General features: G+C 67.0%; 5 protein-coding genes across 6 annotated transcripts in view; 2 read left to right on the top strand and 3 right to left on the bottom strand.

Annotated features, from left to right (window-relative positions):
- LOC142411215 (uncharacterized) overlaps positions 1 to 21,439 on the bottom strand; it is a 59,861-nt gene that overhangs the window by 13,629 nt on the left and 24,793 nt on the right. The window lies entirely within an intron of this gene.
- SFRP5 (secreted frizzled related protein 5) lies at positions 4,567 to 7,269 on the top strand. Its single transcript, XM_075504079.1, has 3 exons — positions 4,567 to 5,104; positions 5,933 to 6,010; positions 6,434 to 7,269. The coding sequence occupies exons 1-3, from the start codon at positions 4,567 to 4,569 to the stop codon at positions 6,772 to 6,774; spliced, it is 957 nt and encodes a 318-aa protein (XP_075360194.1). The 3' UTR covers positions 6,775 to 7,269.
- ZFYVE27 (zinc finger FYVE-type containing 27) lies at positions 10,067 to 15,515 on the bottom strand. Its single transcript, XM_075504734.1, has 11 exons — positions 15,193 to 15,515; positions 15,049 to 15,119; positions 14,791 to 14,977; positions 14,514 to 14,609; positions 14,211 to 14,323; positions 13,377 to 13,507; positions 12,944 to 13,015; positions 12,409 to 12,553; positions 12,076 to 12,122; positions 11,125 to 11,206; positions 10,067 to 10,899 (listed from the first exon to the last, which is right to left on the bottom strand). Exons 1-11 carry the CDS (start codon positions 15,387 to 15,389, stop codon positions 10,835 to 10,837), a joined length of 1,206 nt encoding a protein of 401 aa, XP_075360849.1. The 5' UTR covers positions 15,390 to 15,515; the 3' UTR covers positions 10,067 to 10,834.
- On the bottom strand, positions 17,213 to 20,016 carry MARVELD1 (MARVEL domain containing 1). Its single transcript, XM_075504747.1, has one exon. The coding sequence runs from the start codon at positions 19,672 to 19,674 to the stop codon at positions 19,138 to 19,140; it is 537 nt and encodes a 178-aa protein (XP_075360862.1). The 5' UTR covers positions 19,675 to 20,016; the 3' UTR covers positions 17,213 to 19,137.
- AVPI1 (arginine vasopressin induced 1) lies at positions 20,275 to 21,306 on the top strand. 2 transcript variants are annotated; one of them, XM_075504748.1, is made up of 3 exons: positions 20,275 to 20,422; positions 20,740 to 21,034; positions 21,114 to 21,306. In XM_075504748.1, exons 2-3 carry the CDS (start codon positions 20,751 to 20,753, stop codon positions 21,172 to 21,174), a joined length of 345 nt encoding a protein of 114 aa, XP_075360863.1. In that variant the 5' UTR covers positions 20,275 to 20,422; positions 20,740 to 20,750; the 3' UTR covers positions 21,175 to 21,306. The 2 variants fall into 2 exon arrangements, with proteins under 2 accessions (XP_075360863.1, XP_075360864.1); XM_075504749.1 differs by having other exon boundaries at positions 20,317 to 21,034.

The following is a 21,439-nucleotide window of genomic DNA, read 5'->3' as shown; positions in this document are numbered from 1 at the left end:
GGCGGGCACCGCATGCACGGCTGCTGCTACAGCTGCCTTTACTCCCCTGCCTGGGTCCTCTCCTGCGCCTGGAGTGAGGGGGCTCTGACCTGTCCCGCAGACAGATTCCCCACAGACCTCCCCTTGCCCCCCGCTCTGGCTGACCACCCAGAGCCCCTGCCCCTGGCCCCATGGGACAGGCGTGGGGTACGCTTGGGGTCCCTACAGACAGCCCCATGCAGCCAGCGTGCCCGTGCCCATCACACCGCGGCAGCCATGCCCCAGCAATGCCCCTAGTCCAGTCCCTGTGCTTGGCCCCCAGGACAGGACTGGGGGGTGTCCCGAGCGTGTCCCCGGGTGCATGGCACTGCACCCCAGCCCTGCACCCCAGCCCTCCCGTCCTGGCACGGTGGCTGGGGGCCATGGAGGACGTCTGGGGGCCGTGGAGGACAGCTGGAGCCCTGCGGCCAGCCCAGCACCAGCCCCTGGGGCCCCATCCTGCACCTGCTGCGTGCCGAGCCCCCTCCCCAGCCTGTCAGGGCTGTCAGCGGCTCCGGCTTTACTTCAAAGGAGCCACGGCAGGGCCAGGCCCTGGCAGCTGCTTCGCATGGCGGTGGGGGGGATTTCATTAATAGGATGGGGGGAGCATGAGCTCACCGCCCCAGCGAGGACAACGGTGACATTTGGGAGGCACGCAGAGAGAGCAGGGCAGGGTGATTAGCTGATAACCTTTCCTGGGAGACACCAGATGTGTACAGCAGTATGGGGGGGGACACGTCCCCCACACTGAGAGCTGCCGGAAAACAGCTCCAAGTGCCCCGCGTGCACCTTCGCACAGGATGGAGAGACTGCCCCAAACCAGGGACAACCAGCCCTACAGCCTGGGCACCCTGAGGACGGGCACCCTGAGAATGGGCACCCCACCGTGGTGCCCGCAGCACCGCCACGTCCAGCTGTGTCCATCCCAATGGGTGGTGCCAGGACCCCGTTGCACTGGGAGCCCCCACAGAGGGTGGGGGCAGCCCCCCAGCACACGCCGCAAGACTGAGCGGGGGGGGGAGCAGCACCCTCCTGCAAAGGGGCGAGCAGCAGGGGGGGAATGCGGTTTTGGAGGGAGGTGCCAAGGTCCAACATCGGCAAAGGTGCCGGCTGGGAGCCGGGGCTGTGCGAGGATTGCCCCCGTGCCGGGGACAGGGCTGTGCTGGGAGCAGACATGTGTGGCTTTTCCCAGCTCCCTGGTGGGGCGAGAGGCCGGCAGCACTGCAGAGAGGGTCCCCATGTCCCCATGCACAGTGCCATGCTGCGAGGCAAAGGGGCTCTTCCCCAGAGGGGTCCCCATGCAGGATGTGCCCCCTCCCTGCCTCGCAGAGGCGGCCCAGGGGCCAGGGCCGGGGGCCGGCAGCGAACAGGGGGTCTGTGTGCAGGCTGGTGGGAGCCGGGCAGGGCCAGGAGCTGCCGAGGGGCTGGGAGGGTGCCAGGGCGGCCTCAGCCCTGCAGCTGGGCCGGGAGCGCTGCCAGCCGCATTCCTGGGGCTGCCGGGTGAGCGGGAGCGTGTGTGGGCGCAGGGCAAGTGCACGGCCACCGCTGCCCCTGCCTGCTGCCCGCCCTGATGCCCCTGGACCAGCCCAGCCCCAGGGTGCCCCAACCTCCCTCGGCCACCCCCAGGCAGGGCCACCCCCACATAGCCATGCTGCCAGCCCCACATTGCCCCTTGTGCTGGGGTGCCCTCTCCCGGGAGCTGCCGGACACCCTGGGACACCTGTCCCTGCATGGCCAGCCCCGGCATGCTGTCCCCTCCTGATGGTCCCTGCTCCCCTGCAGGGACCCGGCACTGCCCGGCACTGATGCAGCACGGAAGCCAGGAGTCCCAGGAGCCTGGAATGGGGCTGCAATAGGACAAACAGCCAGGGAGGACAGGAGGGAGCCTGCCCAGGCCTGGAGGACGTCTCTGCCCACAGCAGCACCCAAAGCTGCGGTGGGAGAGGGAGTGGGGACACAACAGGAGAGGACGGGAAGAGGTGACCAGGACCCTGCTCAGCATCTCATTTCCCGGGAGCCTCCTGCTCCCCTGGCTCAGACCTGCTCTGTGCTACAGCCAGGCACGGGTCCCTGGGGAGGGCCCGGAGTGGCGAGGGGGCACTACCGGGGATGTCCTCTTACCATGCCACCCTGGCTGGCCGTCCCCGAGGTCCCCACCGTGGAGGGGGCAGTCCCCATGGCCCCGCTTCCGGTCTCGCTGCCGTGACAGGTGACACAGGCGGTGGCACAGCCGGCTCCCCGGAGTGACAGGCGCAAGTGTCAGACCCCAGGCGGCTGCGCGGGCGCAGGATGGGGACGTGGGCACCGGAGCAGCCTGCGCAGACAGGACACACAAAAGGGTACCAGCTCCATCTGCCCTGGGGCCATCCCCTTCCCTGGGGTACAGCCCAGATCTACCTCCCCTGGCTACGTCTCCCCCCAGCCCTGCGACAGCCCGGGTGGAGAAGGGTTAAGGAAGCAATGGGGGTGCAGCAGGGATCCCCGCAGAGCAGAGGCACAGTCTCAGCTCAGGGACATGGCTGCCAGGACACCTGGCAGGGCGGGAGGAGGGGACGGACACCCCTCTCCTGGGGCCAGCCCTGCTCCCCCCCGGCATGGCCAAGCTGCCAAGAGGTGACTCAGTGGCTCTAATGAAGGCATCGTGACAGACGGGGGGGCCAGGCCAGCTGGCAGGGAGCCCCTCGCTCCTCCTGCTGCCCCCTAGCCCCACCAGCCCCCTCGCCTTCATCTGGTGGGTGCCAGCCGGCACAGGGTGCTCGGCACCCTCAGCGCCTTCCTGGGAGTGACTGCAGGTGCTGGGGGCTGGACTGGGCTGGGGGACAGGGCGGGCTGAGGGCCAGGAACCGGTCCATGGCCAAGAGCAGGACAGCACCATTGCTGGCAGTGCCGCGGGGACAGCCTGGGGACCCCGCACACCCTCGGGGCAAGGTGTGCTCGGCATCCCGCACACCGGCAGCTCCACCCCGCACACACAGGCTCCCGCTGCTTCCACCTCCCTGCTCTGGCTCCCGGGCCTCGCCAGCCCCAGCCCAGCTCCCATGGCAATTAGCTGAGCTCCCTGGCTGCCCTGCCCCAGCCCATCCATCACGAATTAGCTATTTTCTATCAGCATTTATCTCCAGGCAATCTCACTCCTCCTGTGACAGCCTGATGCCTCCAGCACCCTCCCTCCTGCTACCGGGCAGCCCTGATAAAGGGACGCTCTATCTTATTGTGCTCCCCAGCAGTTACACATTAATGGTGCCATCTCCGGGGCTTGGCCAGAGTGGGATGAGCTCAGCCCACCCTCGGTCCGGCAGCAAGCAGCCCTGGGTGATGCGGTGATGGGCGCTGTGCCCGGCACAGAGGGCACAGGGAGGGCAGGCAGGCTGTAGGCAAGTGCAGGGCATGCAGGTGAGGTTGCCAGCACAGCCCCAAAGAAGATGGATCCCACCGGGGCTGGGGGGACAGTCCCTGCCCCCAGCCCGGGGCAAAGGGCAGCTGCTATCGCCTGCCTGCACCAGGCTGTTTGCTCTGTAGCCCATTAACAGAGCCGCCTTATCCGGCGGGCAGGGGCCGGAGGCGGCCCAGAGCCCGTTGGCCAGGCAGGGGCATCGATCGCAGGAAGGGGAGGGGGTGCCCTAGATAACCCCTGCAGACAAATGGGTTTCTAATGGTCTTGAGCCTTGCACCCCCCCAGCCCATCTCCAAGGGGATGGGGGAATGTGGCCCCAGCACTGCCCTCCCTCACCCCACTCGGGCTCTGGCTCTGCCCATGCCCCAGGCACCGGCAGTGCCTGGGTGCAAGCCCTTTGCTGGGAGGCGTAACCCCAGCTATGCCTGTGCCCAGCAGACCAGGGGCTGCCCGGGCTGCGTGCTGGCAGGGCCATCCACGAGGAATAAGGACCCCATGCCCATGGCATCGCCTTGGCATTGACGCCACACATGGCACCTGGAACGTGGGTGCCCCAGCTGCCCCCCAGTGCTGCAGCATGAAGCCTCTGGGGCGTCCTGCTCCTCCATCCCCTGCACCTTAAGCACCCCCAAACCCATACCCCATGGGGCACAGGAGACCATGGGGGGGGGGGCATGCCTGCCCCATGTGTACCTCTGGGGTGCCAGGTGGGATGCATGAGGGCAGAGGGGCTGGAGGATAATGGGGGCACCTTGCGCCCACAACACATCCCCATGGGGCGGGCGAGCCGGCCCTTCCAAGGGCATGGCCCCAGGGCCACACGGACCCAGGGTGGGCTGGGGGGGGCTGCACGCAGGGGGCTCCCTGGGAGGGCGAGGGTCGTGCACCCACCCGGCTGCCCGGGGAGGGAGGGCCGGGGCAGCGGGGCGGGAGGGCAAGCGGCAGCGGGGTGGCCGGCGGGGCAGGCTGGCGTGGGGCCGGGGGCCAGCCCCGGGGGGCCCGGCAGACGGAGCAGATTGGCTGCCGGCGAGGCCTCCCGGGCTCCTTAGAAAGGGCAGCGAGCGTGGGAGGCGCCGAGGCAGCAGGCAGCGCGCCGAGCCGCGCTCCCGTCCCGCTCGGCAGGCACGGCCGGCGGCGGCAGGCGGGCGGCGGCGATGCCGCGGGCAGGCGGCCCCCCGGGGGCCCGGGGCACAGCGCTGCTGGCCCTGGCGCTGGCCCTGGCGCTGGTGGGGTCCCCGGGCAGCGGGCAGCACTACGACTACTATGGCTGGCAGCCCGAGAGCCTGCCCCACGGGCGCTTCTACGGGCGGGAGCCGCAGTGCCTCGACATCCCGCCCGACATGCAGCTCTGCCGCGACGTGGGCTACAAGCGCATGCGGCTGCCCAACCTGCTGGAGCATGAGACCATGGCCGAGGCCAAGCAGCAGGCCAGCAGCTGGGTGCCCCTGCTCGCCAAGCAGTGCCACACCGACACCCAGCTCTTCCTCTGCTCCCTCTTTGCCCCCGTCTGCCTCGACCGGCCCGTCTACCCCTGCCGCTCGCTCTGCGAGGTGGTGCGCGACTCCTGCGCCCCCGTCATGGAGTCCTACGGCTTCCCCTGGCCTGAGATGCTGCACTGCAGCAAGTTCCCCTCCGACCACGAGCTCTGCATCGCCGTCCAGTTCGGGAACAGAAAGGCCACCCCGCCACCAGGTAAGCGGGAAGGGCACTTGCGACGGGATGGGGACGCACGCAGGGCACCTGCCAGCAGCATGTCCCCATGCAGCCGGGGACCCGCATGCAGGGTTCCGCTGCGGAGCCCCCGCACCCTCATCTCTGCACCCCCGAAGCAAGGCCTGGGGTGCTGGCTCTGGCCAAGGACCCTCTGTCTGCAGCAGGGCACGAGTGGGCACAGTACCAGCAGCATCAGCTGCTCTGGCTGGGCACCCCTCGCTGTCTGGGGAGCCAGGCACCCTGGTCCCAGGGGAGCCAGGCACCCAGCTGCCTGCACAGAGCTGCCCAGGGCAGGGGACAGCAGAACAGCCACGGGAGCAGCGCTGAGAGTGAACGTGGGACAAGGTGGGAGCTGCTGGGGGACCCCTGGCAGAGCAGTATCCCTTGCCTCCCACTGGGTCCCATGCCAGCAGCAAAGAGCATCCCGCACCCTGCACCTGTGGGTATCGGCCCCATGCTGCTGTCGCAGGGTCACTGTCCCCTCAGGCAGGGGAGGGGACATCACCCGAAGGCAGGCCAGAGTCAGGATCAGGGCTGTGACACCCTTCAGGCTGGGGCCACCCTCGCTGCTGCTGCTGTGACTCAAAGCCTCGGCAGCTGGACAAGGGGTGTGCCCATACCCTGTCCCTCCTGGGGGGGTGCTGGGACACCGGCCAGCGAGATGCTCTGTGGCCCCCGCATCACCCCGGCACAGCTGCCCAGGGAGCAGAGGGGCTGCTGGGGCTCTCCCACATGTCCCCTGGAGCTGGCCCAGGTGACAGGCATCAGCAGCAGGGAGCTGTGACAGTGGCTGGTCTCTCACCACAGTGTCCAAGATCTGTACCCAGTGCGAGATGGAGCACAAGGCAGACGGCATTATGGAGCAGATGTGCTCCAGTGACTTCGGTGAGTGCTGGGGTCCCCTTCCCGGTCCCCCCTGGACAAGGGGCTGCCCTCCCCCAGCTCCGACAGCCCAGGTGGGGGCTGGCTGGAGAGCATGGTTTTCCAGGGACAGCCCCATGGAGACGCCCCAAGCCATTCCCTTGGACCCTGTGTGCATGGGATGGGTGCACCACAGGAGAAGACTCTGGGGAGGCAGAATGGTACATTTGGGAGGGTCACTGGGGGCCTCTGCTGAACCCCCCCCCAACAGCCCCTTAGCCTCCCCACACAGTAACTTCCCCAGAGACCCTTCTTCTGGGTCCCACCCCAGGGATGGGCTGCACCCTGTCCTGCACAGGTGCCTAGCTCAGACCCCCCCCCAGCAACACCCCAGCAATGCCCCAGGGCAGTCCCCCCCCAACCATGCCCCACGGCTGCCCCACACAGTGGTGAAGATGCGCATCAAGGAGATGACGGAGGAGAACGGGGAGCGGCGGCTGGTGGCCGCCCAGAAGAAGAAGGTGCTGAAGCTGGGCCCACTCAAGCGCAAGGACACCAAGAAGATGGTGCTGCACATGAGGAACGCGGGCGCCTGCCCCTGCCCCCAGCTCGACAGCCTCAGCGGCAGCTTCCTGGTGATGGGCCGCAAGGTGGGCGGCCGCCTGCTCCTCCTCGCCATCTACCCCTGGCAGAAGCACAACAAGGAGATGAAGTTCGCCGTCAAGTTCATGTTCTCCTACCCCTGCCCCCTCTACCACCCCCTGCTCTATGGTGCTGGGCAGCACTAGGGCTTTGCCCACCCCGCCCTGTCCTAGGACTGCTGCACTGGCCTGATGCTGCACCCCTGGCACCCTGGTTGCTCCCCAGGACCCCGGCTCTGCTCCCCTCGTCCCCTTGACTGTGCCCCAGGACCCTGCTCTGCACCCCTAGGATTCCCAGCTGCATTCGTGGGAGCCTTGATCCACAGCCAGGACCCCTGCCCCATCCCGAGAGCCCTGCTCTGCACCCTTGGGTCCTCTGTTCTGCTCCCAGGACCCCTGCCCACACCCAGGAGCTTAGGCTGCACCCAGGACCCTTGCTTTCCCTGCTTGTGAGCCCTGGTCTGCACCAGAGACCCTTGGCTACCCCCAAGCCCCCTGCCCGGCACCCCAGGGACACTTGCCTGCACTTAGGATCCCTGCTTGGCTGTCTTGGGACCCTTTGGCTGCACCTGAGACCCTTACCCCGCACCCTTGTGTGCCCTGCCCAGCTCCCTGATGACATGCCCCAGACCCTCAGCCCCCCCCCAAATCCCTGCTCCAGCCCACCAAAGCATCCCATCCCCTCACCTTGAGCTCACACCCCAGCCCTGGATTATCCCACCCTCACAGGGACCTACCCCAGCCGAAGCAGGTCCCTCCTGCCCTGCTGTCCCCACAGACTGGCCCCCTCAAGACCAAGCGCCTGGAGCAGCACGGCCCCTGCCTGGGCTCCCCCACCCTTCCCATCCCACATGGCTTGGGGAGGGCAGGGGTCCACCTCCAAGCCCCAAAGACCAGCGCTGCTGCATCCCTCGCACCCCTACCAAGACCCAGCCCAGGCACCCCTCGCCATCCACACCGCAGTAAATTATGCCACCTCAGAGAAGCCTGTGTCCGGCTCCCTGCGGTTCATGGGCAACCACCCCTTGGGGCTCCCTCAGGGACCCCAAGAAGGATGGGAGGGGGCTCCCAGTCCTGCCTGCTGAGTAGGGCAACCTGAGGGAGCAGGGTCACCCTGGATTCCGGCTCTAGCCCTGCTCCAGGCGCCATGCCCAGAGCCCAAGGCTGGGCAGCCTGGCCAAGCCGAGGACGAGGTTCCCAGTGGTCACAGGCATCGCTGGACTCAGGCATCCCTGCCGCTTCAGGGAGCCTCGGAGGGTGGCGAGATGAGGAGGATGCGGGGGGAGACAGGGGAGCCGCACAGCTGGGTCTGAGGGTGTTTGCCAGAGAGGTTTCTCCCTCCGTCACCCCTGGGGGACAGATCCACAGGCTGAGAGTTGGAGGTGCATGTGGGGAGCCTGACACTCAGCATAGTGGGGCGCAGATCCTGGGCCAGGGATCCCTGCCTCTATCCCCGTGCACCCCACCTCCGCACCACCTGAAAGCCCTGTCTGCAGCTCCCAGCCAGCCCTGCCCTGCTGCCAGACCTCCCACCCCACAACCTCCAGCCTCCTCCCAAAATATTCCCCCGGGACACCCGCCTGCACCAGCCAGGACCCCTCCAGCAGCACCGCAATTGGGGCAGCCCTCAGCCCAGCCCCTCTGATGGCAACAGGGTGCTGCCCCTCGGCTCAGCTCCCCCAGCCCCGGAGCAGGGGCTGCCTCTGCCCCAGCAGCCCCCCAGTCCCGGCAGGCGAGGGGGGCAGCCCGCCTGCCCCTGTGCCACTCCAGCCCTGTTTAGCCAACGCATTCTTGCATCCGCCCGTCCCGCTGGGTGAGGGAGGCACGAAGGTGGCCGCCGTGATATTTACCCAGCGCCTGGCTGCCTGACACTGCGGCTTCTCACCGGAGCCGGCCCCACCACAGGGGAGCCTCCCGGGACAAGAGGGGAATTGAGGCTGCAGGACGCCTGCACCCACCCTCCTCCCGGCTGATGAGGCCACCGGGCACCTGCCCCACGCCGAGGTGATCCCCGCTCCCTCTGCCCCCCTTGGGCATGGTCTCGGCCCCACTGGCTGCCCCCCACCTCCCAGAGCCCAAGCCAGGGGGATGTGGCCCTGCCCCACGGCCGGCCAGGGATGCAGGGCAGACAGCCCCTGCCACAACCTCACACGGGGTGCAGGCAGTTGCTGTCCCCACCCTGGCCAATATGGAAAAAAACTGGGGAAAAAACTCAAATATTGTTAGAAGGTACGTTCAGAGCGAGGCTGCTGAGCACGCTGCCATAGGAATAAACATCATCAATTTATGTCATTTTATTGCAAAACTTAAAGTATGCAAAAAAAAAAAAAAAAACACATCTCCCACAGACCAAGTTTATCTGTAGCCCTCTGTATTTTGCGTCATTAGCATCTTTCCAGGGAGCATTTAGACATACATGGCCATGGCACTCATCGCTCCAAGTGTTTTCTCTAGAAAGACAAGGAACTTCTCTCTGCCTCCCACCATCAGCTGTCTGAGCTCTACAGCTCAACCTCCCCAGCCCCTCACAGACCAGTACTCACCCCACTGCAGATACACCCTCACCCCCAAACACGACCCCAGAGCTCTTAGGGTGCTACACAGCCCCCTCCCCGATATTACAGCTGCTCCACCGCCCCCAGTAAGTGCTGAGCCCTCTGCATGCCAGCCCCCCCGCACACCCTGGCCTTGGAGCGCACCCAGCACAACGCAGACACCCTCACCACCACTGCCAAGTCCAGCTTTTCCCCGAATTTCCATAGCACACAGCTTGAGGAACGGGTTTATGAGCCCACGGCCGGCAGGAGGGCTCAGGCTGCCCCCAGGGCTGCCCCATACGAGCTCCCACACTGGTGGGGCGTACAATCAGCAGCGAGATCTGGGCTCCCAGTGCCTTCCCAGGCTGGTTGGTGTCATGGCCCAGTGGGCACTGGGCAATGCCAGCCTGAGAGTACCAGCCCCCCCAGACCTCCCAGCCAGGGGGAACTGCAGCTGGCTGGCAGGGACACAGGCCATGGCCATTCCCAGCTGCACGGCAGCCAGGGTCACATTCCTGGGATAGCTGGGAGCTTTGCTGTTCACGCAGGGAAAGGTCACCCTTGTGCGTGCGGGCAGCCTGGGCAGGGCAGGGGAAGGAGCAGCCCCAGGAGGCAGAGAGGAAGCCCAGCAGCTCCTGCCAGGGCTGAGCTTCTCCCTGGCTCCAGCCCAGCAGGATCCAGCCCTGGCACAGCCAAGGAGAAGCAGCTGCACACAGCCCCAAGCAGGGGGCAAACAAGGCCACAGCATGACAGACGATGGAAACCCCAGTAAGCAAGGAGAGCTGGTGGCAGAGACAGCGTTTCTCCGTGACCACCTGCAGGACAGCAGGGCCAAAGCCACAGAGGTACCAGGGCAACCTGGGACTGGGACAGCTTTCACTGGGGCAAGAAAAGAGCCAGCAGAGGGGAAGAGATTTATTGGTCATTCTCTATGTACACTTATATATTAACCTGTAGTGGAAAGCAGCAATCACTAAGTGCACAGAGCAGCACCAACTCGTGCCTCTTCTCACGCTGCAGCTGGAGACCCAGCCCAGCCCAAACTTACCCTCTTGCCTCCTCTGCGCTACAGCCAAATATAGGGAGGGAAAGACTAAACCTGCAGTCAGTGAGGCCGAGGAGCACAGGAGTGACTAGCAGGGGCTCAGCTGAGCCAGGACCAAAGACCACATCTCCTTGGGATGCAGGTAGAGCTCCGACTTGATCCCAAAAATACAGTCACCTAGCACAGTGCTGGAAAAGGTAGGGACAGAGCCCTGAGGTTGTTCTGACCCACCCCTGAGGTGGAGGTAGGACCACAAGCAGGAAGGATGGCTCCTCCATCACTGAGCCAGGCCACAGGGCCTGGGCAAGTATGTGGCAGGGTGCAGTGAGTGCCAGGGAGTGCCCAGGGCTTGGAGGAGCTGCGAGGGGGCAGCCGCAGGGATGGGGGCACAGCTGTGGGCAATGCCCCGCCACAGGGACCCAGCTGGTGCAGCAGATGCTGCGTGGCAAGGAGGGCTGGTCTGTCCCCAGCCTGGCACTGGCAGGAGGAGCAGCGAGCGCAAGCATCCACTGGCAGGGTGACGCCACGCTGGGAACCAAGCAGCCCAGGCTCCTGGCTGCAAGGGTGCCTGCTGTCCCAGGTATCAGGCAGCGCAGGACCCAGGAGCTGGCTTGGCCTGTTTCAGTCACTTGATGAGCACCTGGTTGCACAGAGCACACACGAACACAGTCTCCCTCTGAGCCTCCGGGGCTGGAAAGGAAAGCAGGTGTCAGAGATGCTCCCCTTCCCCACCACAGGCTAGGGACCCCAGCCACAGAGCTGCTCCGAGAGCTGCAAACCCATCACTGCTCTGTCCCCAGCCAGGCTGTGCTGGGCAGGTCCTGTCTACCCTCCCCACCAGGGCTGGGGCAAATCCCTGCAGCAGACAGTGCAGGTGGGAGCAGGAGCTCTGCCCTCCTCCACCTTTCCACTCACCCGTGGCTCCCATCACAGCCTTGGGGACTTTGAAGGAGCAACACCTGGAGCAAAAGCTGTTCCCACAGTTACTGCAGCTCCGCTGTGGAGAGAGAAGCAGGTGAGACACTACTTTGGGCCCAATCCCAGCCCTCCCTGGCAAACTCCAGTGCCAGAGCACTGCTAACAGCATTCCCTGCTGAAGGGGAGGGGGTGCAAGCCCTGAGCCCTGACAGCAACAGCAGAGGGGTCATCTGCCAACAACACCTGGACAAACCGCCCAGGCCTAACACTGGATCTGCATTCAAGTATTGCTCTAACATCACAGGCACCCTGTGCCTGGCCTGAGAAAGCACTGGGAGTAGAGGCTCCAGGAGGTTTAAGGACACCATATCACTTTCTATGCTGTAACCCTGGAGGGACACAAGCTCCAGAGAGTTCCAGACATATCAGACTAACCCAGGAGCAAGGGGAGGGGGCCGCAAGTCTGGAGAACGGGAGGCAGCAGGAAGACACCAATTTGAGTCTGGAAGGGACAAGAGATACATCCTTCCCAGACATGGCCAGGGGACTGTGTGCCAAGCATCACGCGCAGGGGCTCAGATAAAGACAACAGGGGTGGCCTTTACTCCTCTAGTTCCCACAAGCAGACCCATGCTCTGCTTCACAGGAAAGCTCTCAGGCCACAGGAAATGGGCTAAACCAGGGCATAGAGCAGGTGCCCTCTACACCAGCACAAGTGGGTTTGGCCTGAGGCAGCCTCCAAAGGAGCAAAAAGGCTCCATGGCACAAGGGATCCCTGGCACCATTAGGCATGCAACAACACCCAACACTTAGCTGAGGTCACCTGCTACCAGGCTGTGACTGAGGCCAGCCACCCGAGCTGCTGGAGAAAGCCAGGGCGAGCCAGACATGCACAACACCTCTGCCCCAGGTGCAGGCAGCAAGCTGGGGTAGAAGCCAAAGACTCACCCTCTTCTTGAGCACAGAGAAGGTGGCTGCACAGCCCGTGCAGCTCCCTGGAAGAAAGAGAGCAGAGGTCAGGCAGGGCTCTGCTGCCCGGGACTGTGAGAGGTACAGGAACACCCACAGCTGCTGTAAAGGCTCAGCTTGGAGACGACTCTCCTGCACCTCCCCATCCTTGCCCTTCCTAGGAGGGCTGGGAACATCCTCCCCATGGAGGGGGAGGCCATTGGAGGTGTCAACACAGCCCTAGCAGGTACCACATCACTCTGTCCACTCCCAGTTCACTGGGAAGCAGCACAGACCCCGCTCCACTGAGCTCCCACCTGCTCCCAGCCTTACCAAAGTTGTTGCTGGGGTAGCGCTTGCGCAGGCGCTCGGTCAGGCGTGACACCTTGCTGCGGATCACCTCATTTTTGCTCATAAAACCGTTGTCCGGGAGGCTGAGGTCAAAATCTGCTGAGCACTGAGAGCTCTCGTCATCCTCCTGCAGAGAGCAGAGCCAGCTGAGCACGGAGGGGTGGCTGGGGGCATGCTCAAGGGTTGCAGGGCAGCCCACCCCAGAGATGGGCACCCGACAAGCAGGATGCTCCACCTGGCATCACCACAAGCCACTGGCAAACCAGGCAAAGGCTGCCAGCTCCAGCTGGGAGGAGATGCCCCTCTTGCACACCTTGGCACGGCAGTACTCACCATGACCAGCAGCTGGTTCTCCTTCTCCCGAAGCATGGGACAGAGAGGAGAGGCAGTACAGATGGAGTCAGAGGTGCCCAGCCCCACAGCCACCCTCCCTGAGCACCCAGCTTACCCAGCAAGGCCCTCACCCCTTCCCACCTCGGCTGCCCTGCAGGCACAGCCCGCCCCCACAGCCTCAAACCTCGATAGCATCTTTGAACTCCTCATCAGGCTCTGCCTCCTCCGCTTCCTCCACGCTGCCAGGGGTAAGGTCCTGCAAGAGATTCACAGAGCTAGTCCTGCTGTGCCCCCACCACTGTCCAAAGGTGGGCCCACCCTTCTGCAGCAGGTACCAGGACAAAGGACCGGTCCCCCCACAGCCCCATGAGAAGACAAGTCCCAGAAGGTGAGGTGAGCCCCTGCCTCCCCAGACTGCATCCTTACATGCAGCAAAAGGACTAAGCCAAGACCTCAGCGCAGCAGGGCAGCCCCCAGTAGCTCAGGAGGGGCTCACAGGCTTCCAGCAAATCTGGCAGCTGGAAGGAGTTTGTGGGTAGAGGGACACAGGCACAGTCAGACCAAAGGGCTGACCCTGCAGCTCCTACCCCACAACTGCCCGCCCTGCCCCATCTCACCTCTGTGCTGGTGGGTGTGGGGGTCCGATCCGGGGGGGCAGCAGCTGGCAGGGGTTCAGCAGGCTCTGGAGTGCTCTCGAGGGGTTTGGTGCCCACACACTGCTCGATCGAGGCCTTGAGCTCCTTTATCACTGGTAAGAGGGGAAAGCAGCTGGAGCAGGGTGGCTCTTCCCTTCTCCCAGCCCCACCACACAAAAGCCAGCTGCAAGAGCTGATCTCCAGGGCTCAACGTGGGACACGGCACATACAGCCTTCACCCATCAGGTACCCTGAGCCCTCCTCTGCTCACACATCAAAGTCAGGGCAGCAAGGAACCCCCTACCAGCTGCCCCAGCCACATCGACCTCATCCAACTCTCCTCCAGCACATGCCACAGAACAGGGAGTGCCTCCAGCTCTTCTCCTCCCCTCTGACGGCACGTTTTCAAGCCTGTGTCATACATTGCCACAGTCACCGAGAGTATTTCAAGTCCTGCAGAGCAGGGTCAGGGAGCAAGAGGGGTGGTGATGCTCACGCACAGGCTGTGTCGCCAGGCCCCTGTTTGCCACAGTGCGGAGGAGAGCAGGAAACAGCACCCAGGCCAGGACACACATCAGGAGAGACTCTCACCTCTCACAGCTGAGCCCCAGGACCCCACCACCCAACCTGGGCTGCTGAGCGCCATCCCTAGGACATTGTTGCCTTCAGGAGGGGGTTCAGGTCCCATGGCAGAGCCTGACACAGGGCACTGGGCTCACATGAGGGTGCTGGGAGAGGTCCAGGGCAGGATCCCTGGCTTCAGAGGGCCTTTCCCCAACCCATCCCATGCAGGCCATTTCCAGGGAGGTCTCTTACCTTGGTAGAACTGGGTGTTGCCCAGGAAGAGGGTGCTGTTGAGGATGGCCAGGACCCAGCAGAGGGGCAGCAGGTAAAGGACACAGACAGAGCCCAGCAGCGCCCCATAAAACCTGGGAAGGAGCAGCAGGATGCTGCAGTCAAGACAGAGCAACCCACACTACAGCACAAGCCCCCTTCCTTCATCTGGTCCTCCACCTACTCTCTCCAAGTACCAAATACATCAAACACAGCTCCATAGGCCTGGCCAGGCCCCTCTCCCCACGGAGCCTGCCGCAGGATGCCTGACCCAGTACTACTCACTGGGAAGAGACAGCGGGGTTCTCCCAGTACAGTACACGGTACACTGCCTCGCAGCTGCAGCACATCCCGCTCAGGAACCCCTCCAGCTGGATCAGGCTGCAAACGAGACCTCACAGTCACAAAAAGGCCCCACAAACACACACCCTGGCTCCCCCACACTCATACACTTTACAGTGGCCAGGCTGGCGTGAACCCAGGCCCTCCGCTGCCACAGAGAAACCTTCGCAGCTGCAGAGGCCCCAGGAGCCCCACAGCCGGGAGGGCTCCAGCGACTCACAAGCTCTTGACCTGGGCGATGGCCTCCTGCCGCGAGAGCTGCACCCTGCGCAGGTCCTCCCGGCGGACGCTGTGGTACCTCCTGCGCACCAGCTCCGGCTCCGAGGGCCGGGCCCGGCACGTCTCCTGCAGGTAGCCCAGCAGAGCCGGCACCGCGACCAACAGGGCGAGCACCGAGTACCAGGCGGCTGGAAGAGGCGGGACAGCGTCAGCCCGGGGGGTCCGGGGAGGGGACCGGCCCCGTCCCCGCCACACGCACCTTGGCCCAGGGTGAGCAGGAGGAAGTTGAGGCCGAGGCAGACGAGGAGGGAGCACACGGGCCGCTGCCACCTGCGGAGAGGAGGGAGGGTGAGGGACGTGAGGCCGCGGGGACGGTCTCGGTCCCGGCCCAGCCTGCACCTACCGGAGGAGGGAGCGGACGCCCTCGGCGGCGTCCCGCAGCGGCTCCAGGTAGAGCTCCAGCCGCCGGTAGCTGCGCACCAGCTCCAGCAGGTCGAAAGCGGCGGCGGACTTGGGCGGCGACGGCTCTGGCGGGGCCTCACCGCCCCCCGCCGCCCCTTCGGGGCCGCCCGCCGCCCCGTCCCGCTCCACCGCCTGCATGACGGGCCGGGCCGGGGAGCGGGACCGGAACAGGCCCAGCTGGACCCGCCGCCACCGAGCTCGGCCCTACGCTGCACTCCACTTCCGGGAAGCGGCCAGGTGCGCCGTGACCTCACCCGCGGCGTTGGCACGCAGCCAATCAGAAGAGCCGAGCTAGGAAGAGCAGACAGAAGTCCCGCCCCTGTGAGGGCAAAGGGGCGGAAGAGGCCTCGGCCCCGGAAGCGGCAGCGGCTCGGCCCCGCCCCGCCCGGCCCCGCCCGGCCCGCGGGGATCCATCGGCGGCGGGGCTGGGCGGTGCCCGGGGCTCGGCCCCGTGGGTGGGCTCTGGGTTCTGCGACCGGTCTGGGCGTGGGGCTCGGGGCCGGCCTGGGGCCGGGACTCGGGCCCGGTGGGTCCGGCCTAGATACGGGGCTCAGCCCTGACCTGGAGCTAATCCGGGTCCCGGCGCGGTCCAGACCCGGCTCTGCTCCGGTCCAGGGCTCAGTCCCAGTCTGGGTCCGGTCCTGATCCGGGTCTGGGCACTGATCCCGGTCTGATCCTGATCCGGGGCTCAGTCCCAGTGTGGGTCTGACCCTGATCCGGGTCTAATCCTGGTCCAGGGCTCAGTCCCAGTCTGGGTCCGGTCCTGATCCGGGTCTGGGCACTGATCCCGGTCTGATCCTGATCCGGGGCTCAGTCCCAGTCTGGGTCTCGTCCTGATCCGGGTCTAATCCTGATCCAGGGGCCAGTCCCAGTCTGGGTCTCGGCATGACCTGCTCCCAGCCGTATCGGGGCACTGGGGGTTTGTCCCCGTGGGCTCCATTGCTGGGGCACCTCGCCATGAGGAGAGACCAGAGACCAGCCCTGCACTGGCGGTCCCTGGGAGGGAGTGGGGGGTTCCCCCCAGGCCCGTGAGCGTGGCTGGCAGCTCATCCGCTGCCCCTCCATGGCCCCGAACAGCCCAGCCCTGGCTGCACTGGCGCTGCCCCACACAGCAGGCTGCGGTCCTGCTCCCACCTCCCTGGTCACCACAGGCTGTCACCGGGTGCTTGCAGTAGGGCTGGGCTGCTGGCTCCCAGGGATGCTCTGGGGACCCCAGGCTGTGTCCGATGCCAAAAGGGAGGATGCCATCCCATAATACTCTGTGCAACCTTCTTAACCCTATGCTGGCTCTTGGGCTATGAGGGCAGCACAGGGTTCAAGGCTGCTGCTGGTTGTCCAGAGTCTCCAGTGAGCTGGGCACGTGTCCCATGGGCAGAGGGCTGGGTGGCCCGGTGACACCCTGGCTGCGGGTAGAGCTCCAAGGCTGATCCCCGTCCTGAGAGTGCGGCCCAGGGCCGGAGCCAGCCCCGGGAGATGCTGGCTGCCCCCAGCCTGCCCCCAGCTCTCCGGGGGCCCAGCAGCGCCCCGGCCCCGGGACAGAGAGCCCTTTCAGCCCGGGAGTGACGAAGCCAATAGGAATGCCGCTCCGTCCTGTCCCCATCACATCCCTGCGGCCACACAGCCCTGGGGACCTGGCCTCCCTCTGCACTGCCAGGCCACGGGAGCTGCCCGCACCCAGCACCCAGATGAGCACCAGGCTGTGCCCCATCTCTGGAGGGGGCAGCGGGGCTGGGGACGGCCCCTGTCCCCAAGGGCAGAGGTTTAAGCCTCTTGACCAGGAGCAGTGGCTCAGCACCGGGGAGCCTGCCCGTGACCCCAGAGCACACCAGGATGTTGTGACCACAGCCAGAGGCTCCAGGCAGGGAGACCCCAGGGTGCAGGGCTGCAGAGCCAGGTGTGATCTCAGCTCAGACCCTGTCCCCAGCAGGTCCCAGCCCCAGCACAAAGCCCCAGATACCCGGTGAGCGCCAACGTTGCTTTATTTGGAAGATGAATCCATAGGCACCAGAGAGAGGGCTGGAGAGGGACAGAGCCGGCATGACAGGCAAGGCTGCAGAAAGACGGGGAAAGGCACTTGTGGTGGCAGAAACCCTGCTGGCCATCTCGGGCAGCCTGGGCCAGGGGCTGCACCGGGGCAGGCAGTGTCGGGGACCAGCCCTGACACAGGGTAGGGACAGCACGTCCCACCCAGGGAAGGGGTAGATGGCCTGGGGGCTGGCAGGGCCCCCGAGCATGAGGGGGGATCAGCTGGGACAGCACCTCACGATGGAAGCAGTGACCCAACGCCAGCCCCGGACCTCTCCAAGCCCCAGGGGGATCACGGCTGCTGCTCTCCACCCCAAAAAAGGCACCAGGGAACCTCAGAGCCCGTGGCCAGCTGCTGGGGACATCCGTTCCACCGATCCAAGCCCACGCAGAGACTGGGGCAGACCCTCCCTCGCACCGGGAGCAACGGAGAGGACCTGCCTCCAGGCAGGGCAAGGAGGGCTTTGTGGCAGGGCAGCTCTGGTGCGGTGCTTCTCCAAAAATTCCCAGTCTCTGGCTGCCCGTTGCTCCAGTTAGCCCTACACGGCCTCCTCAGGGCTTGGCTGTGGAGGCTGATCCAGGGCTGGGCTGGCCCCACTGCAGCGTCCTCTTCTCCTGTTCCCCAAGACAGGCTGTGTCCCCGCAATGCCTGGCCCCAGCTCCCCCGGGGCCACGGTGCCAGCGGCAGCCCAGCACCGCCACGCTGCCATGCTCAGCCTTCCCCTCTGCCTCGCCACGGTCTCTGGGCAGCACAGGACCCCGAGATGGAGCTGGAGAGCCCCAAGATGAGAGTTTTTCAGGATGATAAATCAAGCGCCACAGAGCCAAGCAGGGCTGCGGGCTGGTCTCCAGCACCGCCGGTGAGGCCGTGCCTGTCCCTGTCGGAGCAGCCAGGCCCCGGGGTAGGCTCGGTGGCTCTGGGTAGCTCAGAGCCACAAACCTCGCTGCAGGAGGGCAGGGGGAAAGAATGACCCGGCGCCCTGCTCACTTCAACCCCAGGGGCACCTGGCCCCATCCCGGGACAGGACGAACCCCAGGGCTGGAGGAATTTACCCCCTGCCCAGGGTCACAGGACCAGGCTGTGGCCCCACTCGCCCTTCCCCTCGCCCCGCAGCAATGGAGGAAGTGGGCTCAGCCCCCAAACAGAACAGCGTGTCCGGGGGGCCGGGGTGATGCCGGGTCAGGCTGTGCGGGACCTGGGTGTCTCCACACCCCCAGAACGCAGGGCAGGGAGGGGCTGAGCCCCGCGGGGCTCCGGCAAGACAGCGAACGTGTTCAGGCCAGACAGGAGGAGGGGCCCGGGCTGGGGAAGCTGAGATCAGAGCCTCCGTTAGGGAACTGCGGAAGCGCCGAGCAGTTGGGAACGGCAGGAGGGGGGTGCCAGCGGGTCGGGGGGGGGGGCGTTATGCCCACCCAACCCCACTACGCACCGCTGCCCCCTGCTCAGCTTCCCCAGGCCAGTCCCCCTCCGCCCCAGGGACAGGTCGGCACCCACCTGAGCACGCAGCATCTGCAAGGCCGGGGGCAGGGGAGCTGGGCAGGGGCCGTGGGGGGCTCCCAGAAATTGGGGTCCCTCTTAGGGGCTCTCCGCTTGGGTCCTTCCACTTGCCATAGCCTACGTCTGCCCAGGGGTGGGAGAAGGGCCTGTGCAGCGGCTGGGTGTCCATGCTGTCTCGGCGGGATGCAGGGGAAGCCATGCTCGGGGAAGGCCTCTGTCTGTCCATCTGTCTGCGCAGGAGTCTCCGGAGGAAGCACGGTGCAGTCAGCCAGGAGGGGATGGGGCGGCAGGGTCACTTCATCCCGAAGCAGGGCCGCGCTCTGTCCGTGGGCGAGGAGAAGGGGAGCCGAGTGCTGCGGGGTCTCAGATGATGTCGCGCTGGTCCCGGCAGCGCCGTGACAGGCAGTAGAGCCCAGAGAAGAGGTACAGGCAGGCAGCGATGCCCCCGCAGATGGAGGCGCTCAGGTAGGCACTGTAGAGGCAGTGCTGGCTGTAGCCCGGCAGGTTGCAATAGCTTCTCCGCCCGGCCTTGTAGCCCATGATGCCGGTGGCGGCCGCGTAGAGCCCCACGCCCAGCGCCAGGTCGTGCACCAGGTTGGTGAGGAGCCAGCGGGAGCCCAGCCAGGGCACCAGCGCCCAGCGCCCCAGCAGGCTGAGCCCGAAGAGGGCCAGGGTGAGGAGCCAGACCAGGACGGCGGCGAAGAGGGCGAAGTGGGCCGCCCCCTCGTACTTGTGAGCCGCCACCGTCACCCAGAAGGCAGCGCCCAGCGCCAGCTGCCCCAGGCGCAGCAGGCCCAGCGGGCTCTGCAGGTAGGCGCGGTGGAGGCTGAGGGAGCCGCGGGCTGGCGGCCCCGGCGGCCCCGGAGGCGGCGGCACTGCCGGGGGAGCCGTGCGGGCCATGGCGGGTCCCTGCCTGCTCCGGCGCGGCTCGGGCGGGACTCAGGGCCCCGGCAGCGACTTCTTCCCCCAGCTGCTGCCAAACATCTGGCGCCTAACGGTCCTCCCCGCGCGGGGCCTCTCTCCTCCCCGCCCCGCCCCGCCCCCGCGCCCCGCCGCGCCTCCCGCCGGCCCACCGGACACCCGCGGGCCGCCGCGGATGCCTGCCGCCGCCGTCGGGCGGGAGCCGCCGCGCCCCTCCCGACCCGCCGCCGCGCCCCTCCCGACCCGCCGCCGCGGGGGTGGCCGCGCCGCGGGGCGCGGGAGGCGGCGGCAGGAGGCGGCGGGAGGCGGCGGGGCGGCCGGTGCCGGCGGCGGGGTCGGGGGGGGGGAACGCACCGGGACCCTGCGCGGGGGCCGGCGGGGGGCGCGCGCCGGGGCTCCCCTCTACGTCACCCGGGATTCCCCCTCAGTGTGACGCGTGCCGGGGCTCCGCCCGGGGGCGGGGCCGCACCCCCCGCCTACTGACGTCATTTGCGCCACGTGTCCCCTCTTCGGGAGGCGGGGCGGACTCGCCCCTCGGCGCCGATTGGCCCTGGCAGCAGGAGACGGGCGCGGATTGGCGGCGTGGCGCGGGGCGGGGCGGGGCAGCGGCGGGTGAATGAACGGGGCGCGCGGCGCAGGGCAGCGGCGGGACCCCGGTGCGGCGGCGCGGAGCGGCCCCGGGAGCGCAGCGGCCACCCGGCGGACCCGCGCCGGCCGCCACCGCCAGGTCTGTGCCAGGGGCCGGCGGCGGCGGCAAAGTGGGTCACGGCGGGGCGCAGCGCCCCGGGCACCGGCGGGGCGGGACCGGACCTGCGTGCGCCGGCCCGAGCCGGGCGGCTCCCGCGTTCCCGGGCGGCCCCGCCCGCGCGGCTGGCCGGCTGCCCGGCGCCCCGGCTCGCCCTCTCCCTGCGGCCGCGGCGCGTCCTTCCCCTGCCGCCCGCCCTTCCTCACCGGGCGTCTGCGCCGGATCCCGGGGGAGGCGGGCCGGGCCGGGCGGCGGCGGGAGCGGCGCGGAGCCTGACGCCGTCACCTCGGTGCCCGCAGCGGCCGGGGCCATGGGCACGCCGGCCTCGGTGGTGAGCGATCCTCCGGGGCGGACGGCGCCCGCAGCCCGCGGCCGCAAGCGGGCCTCGGCCAACATCTTCCAGGGCGTAGGGCTGCGGGAGCTGCGGAGCCTGTTCCGGAGCGGCGGGGCCGAGCGGCCCGAAGAGCGCGCCCGCCTCGTCTGGCGGTACGCGGGCCAGCGGCGCATGGCGCGGGCCCTGCGGCGGCTCCGGCGGCGGCGGCCGGCCCAGCCCGTCGGCGGGATGGCGGTCCTGCGGCGCTTCGGCCGCCTGCGGTAGGTGCGGGCCGGGGCGGCGGGGGAACCGGGGAAGTGCGGATGGGCCGCGCCGCTAACACACACCTCTTCCCCGCAGGATCGCGGAGAAGGATCCGGAGGGCGGGCGTGGGGCCGAGGCGCCCTCGGGGTCCATGTAGCAGCGCTGAGTGGCCGGGCCATGGAGGAGCAGGGCTGCTGGACAGGAGGTGCTGCGCCAGACGGGCTCTCTGAGGACACTATGTGTACTGGGCAGGGTGCAATGGTTAATAAAAGGCAGACAGCGGTGGCTGTGTGAGGCTCTGGCTGTGTCCTGCCAACCCCTGGCCTTCCCCCAGGACGGCAGGACCTTGGTCCAGGCCCTTGTACTGGACCCGGTGCAAGGGGAACAGCCCCGACCTGCTCTAGGGTGCTGCGGAGAGACCC

The sequence above is a fragment of the Mycteria americana genome, chromosome 6, assembly GCF_035582795.1.
Source record: "Mycteria americana isolate JAX WOST 10 ecotype Jacksonville Zoo and Gardens chromosome 6, USCA_MyAme_1.0, whole genome shotgun sequence".
In the NCBI taxonomy this organism is placed as follows: Eukaryota; Metazoa; Chordata; class Aves; order Ciconiiformes; family Ciconiidae; genus Mycteria; species Mycteria americana.
Note: the sequence above shows the minus strand (reverse complement) of the source record. Positions and strands in the feature narration are given on the sequence as shown.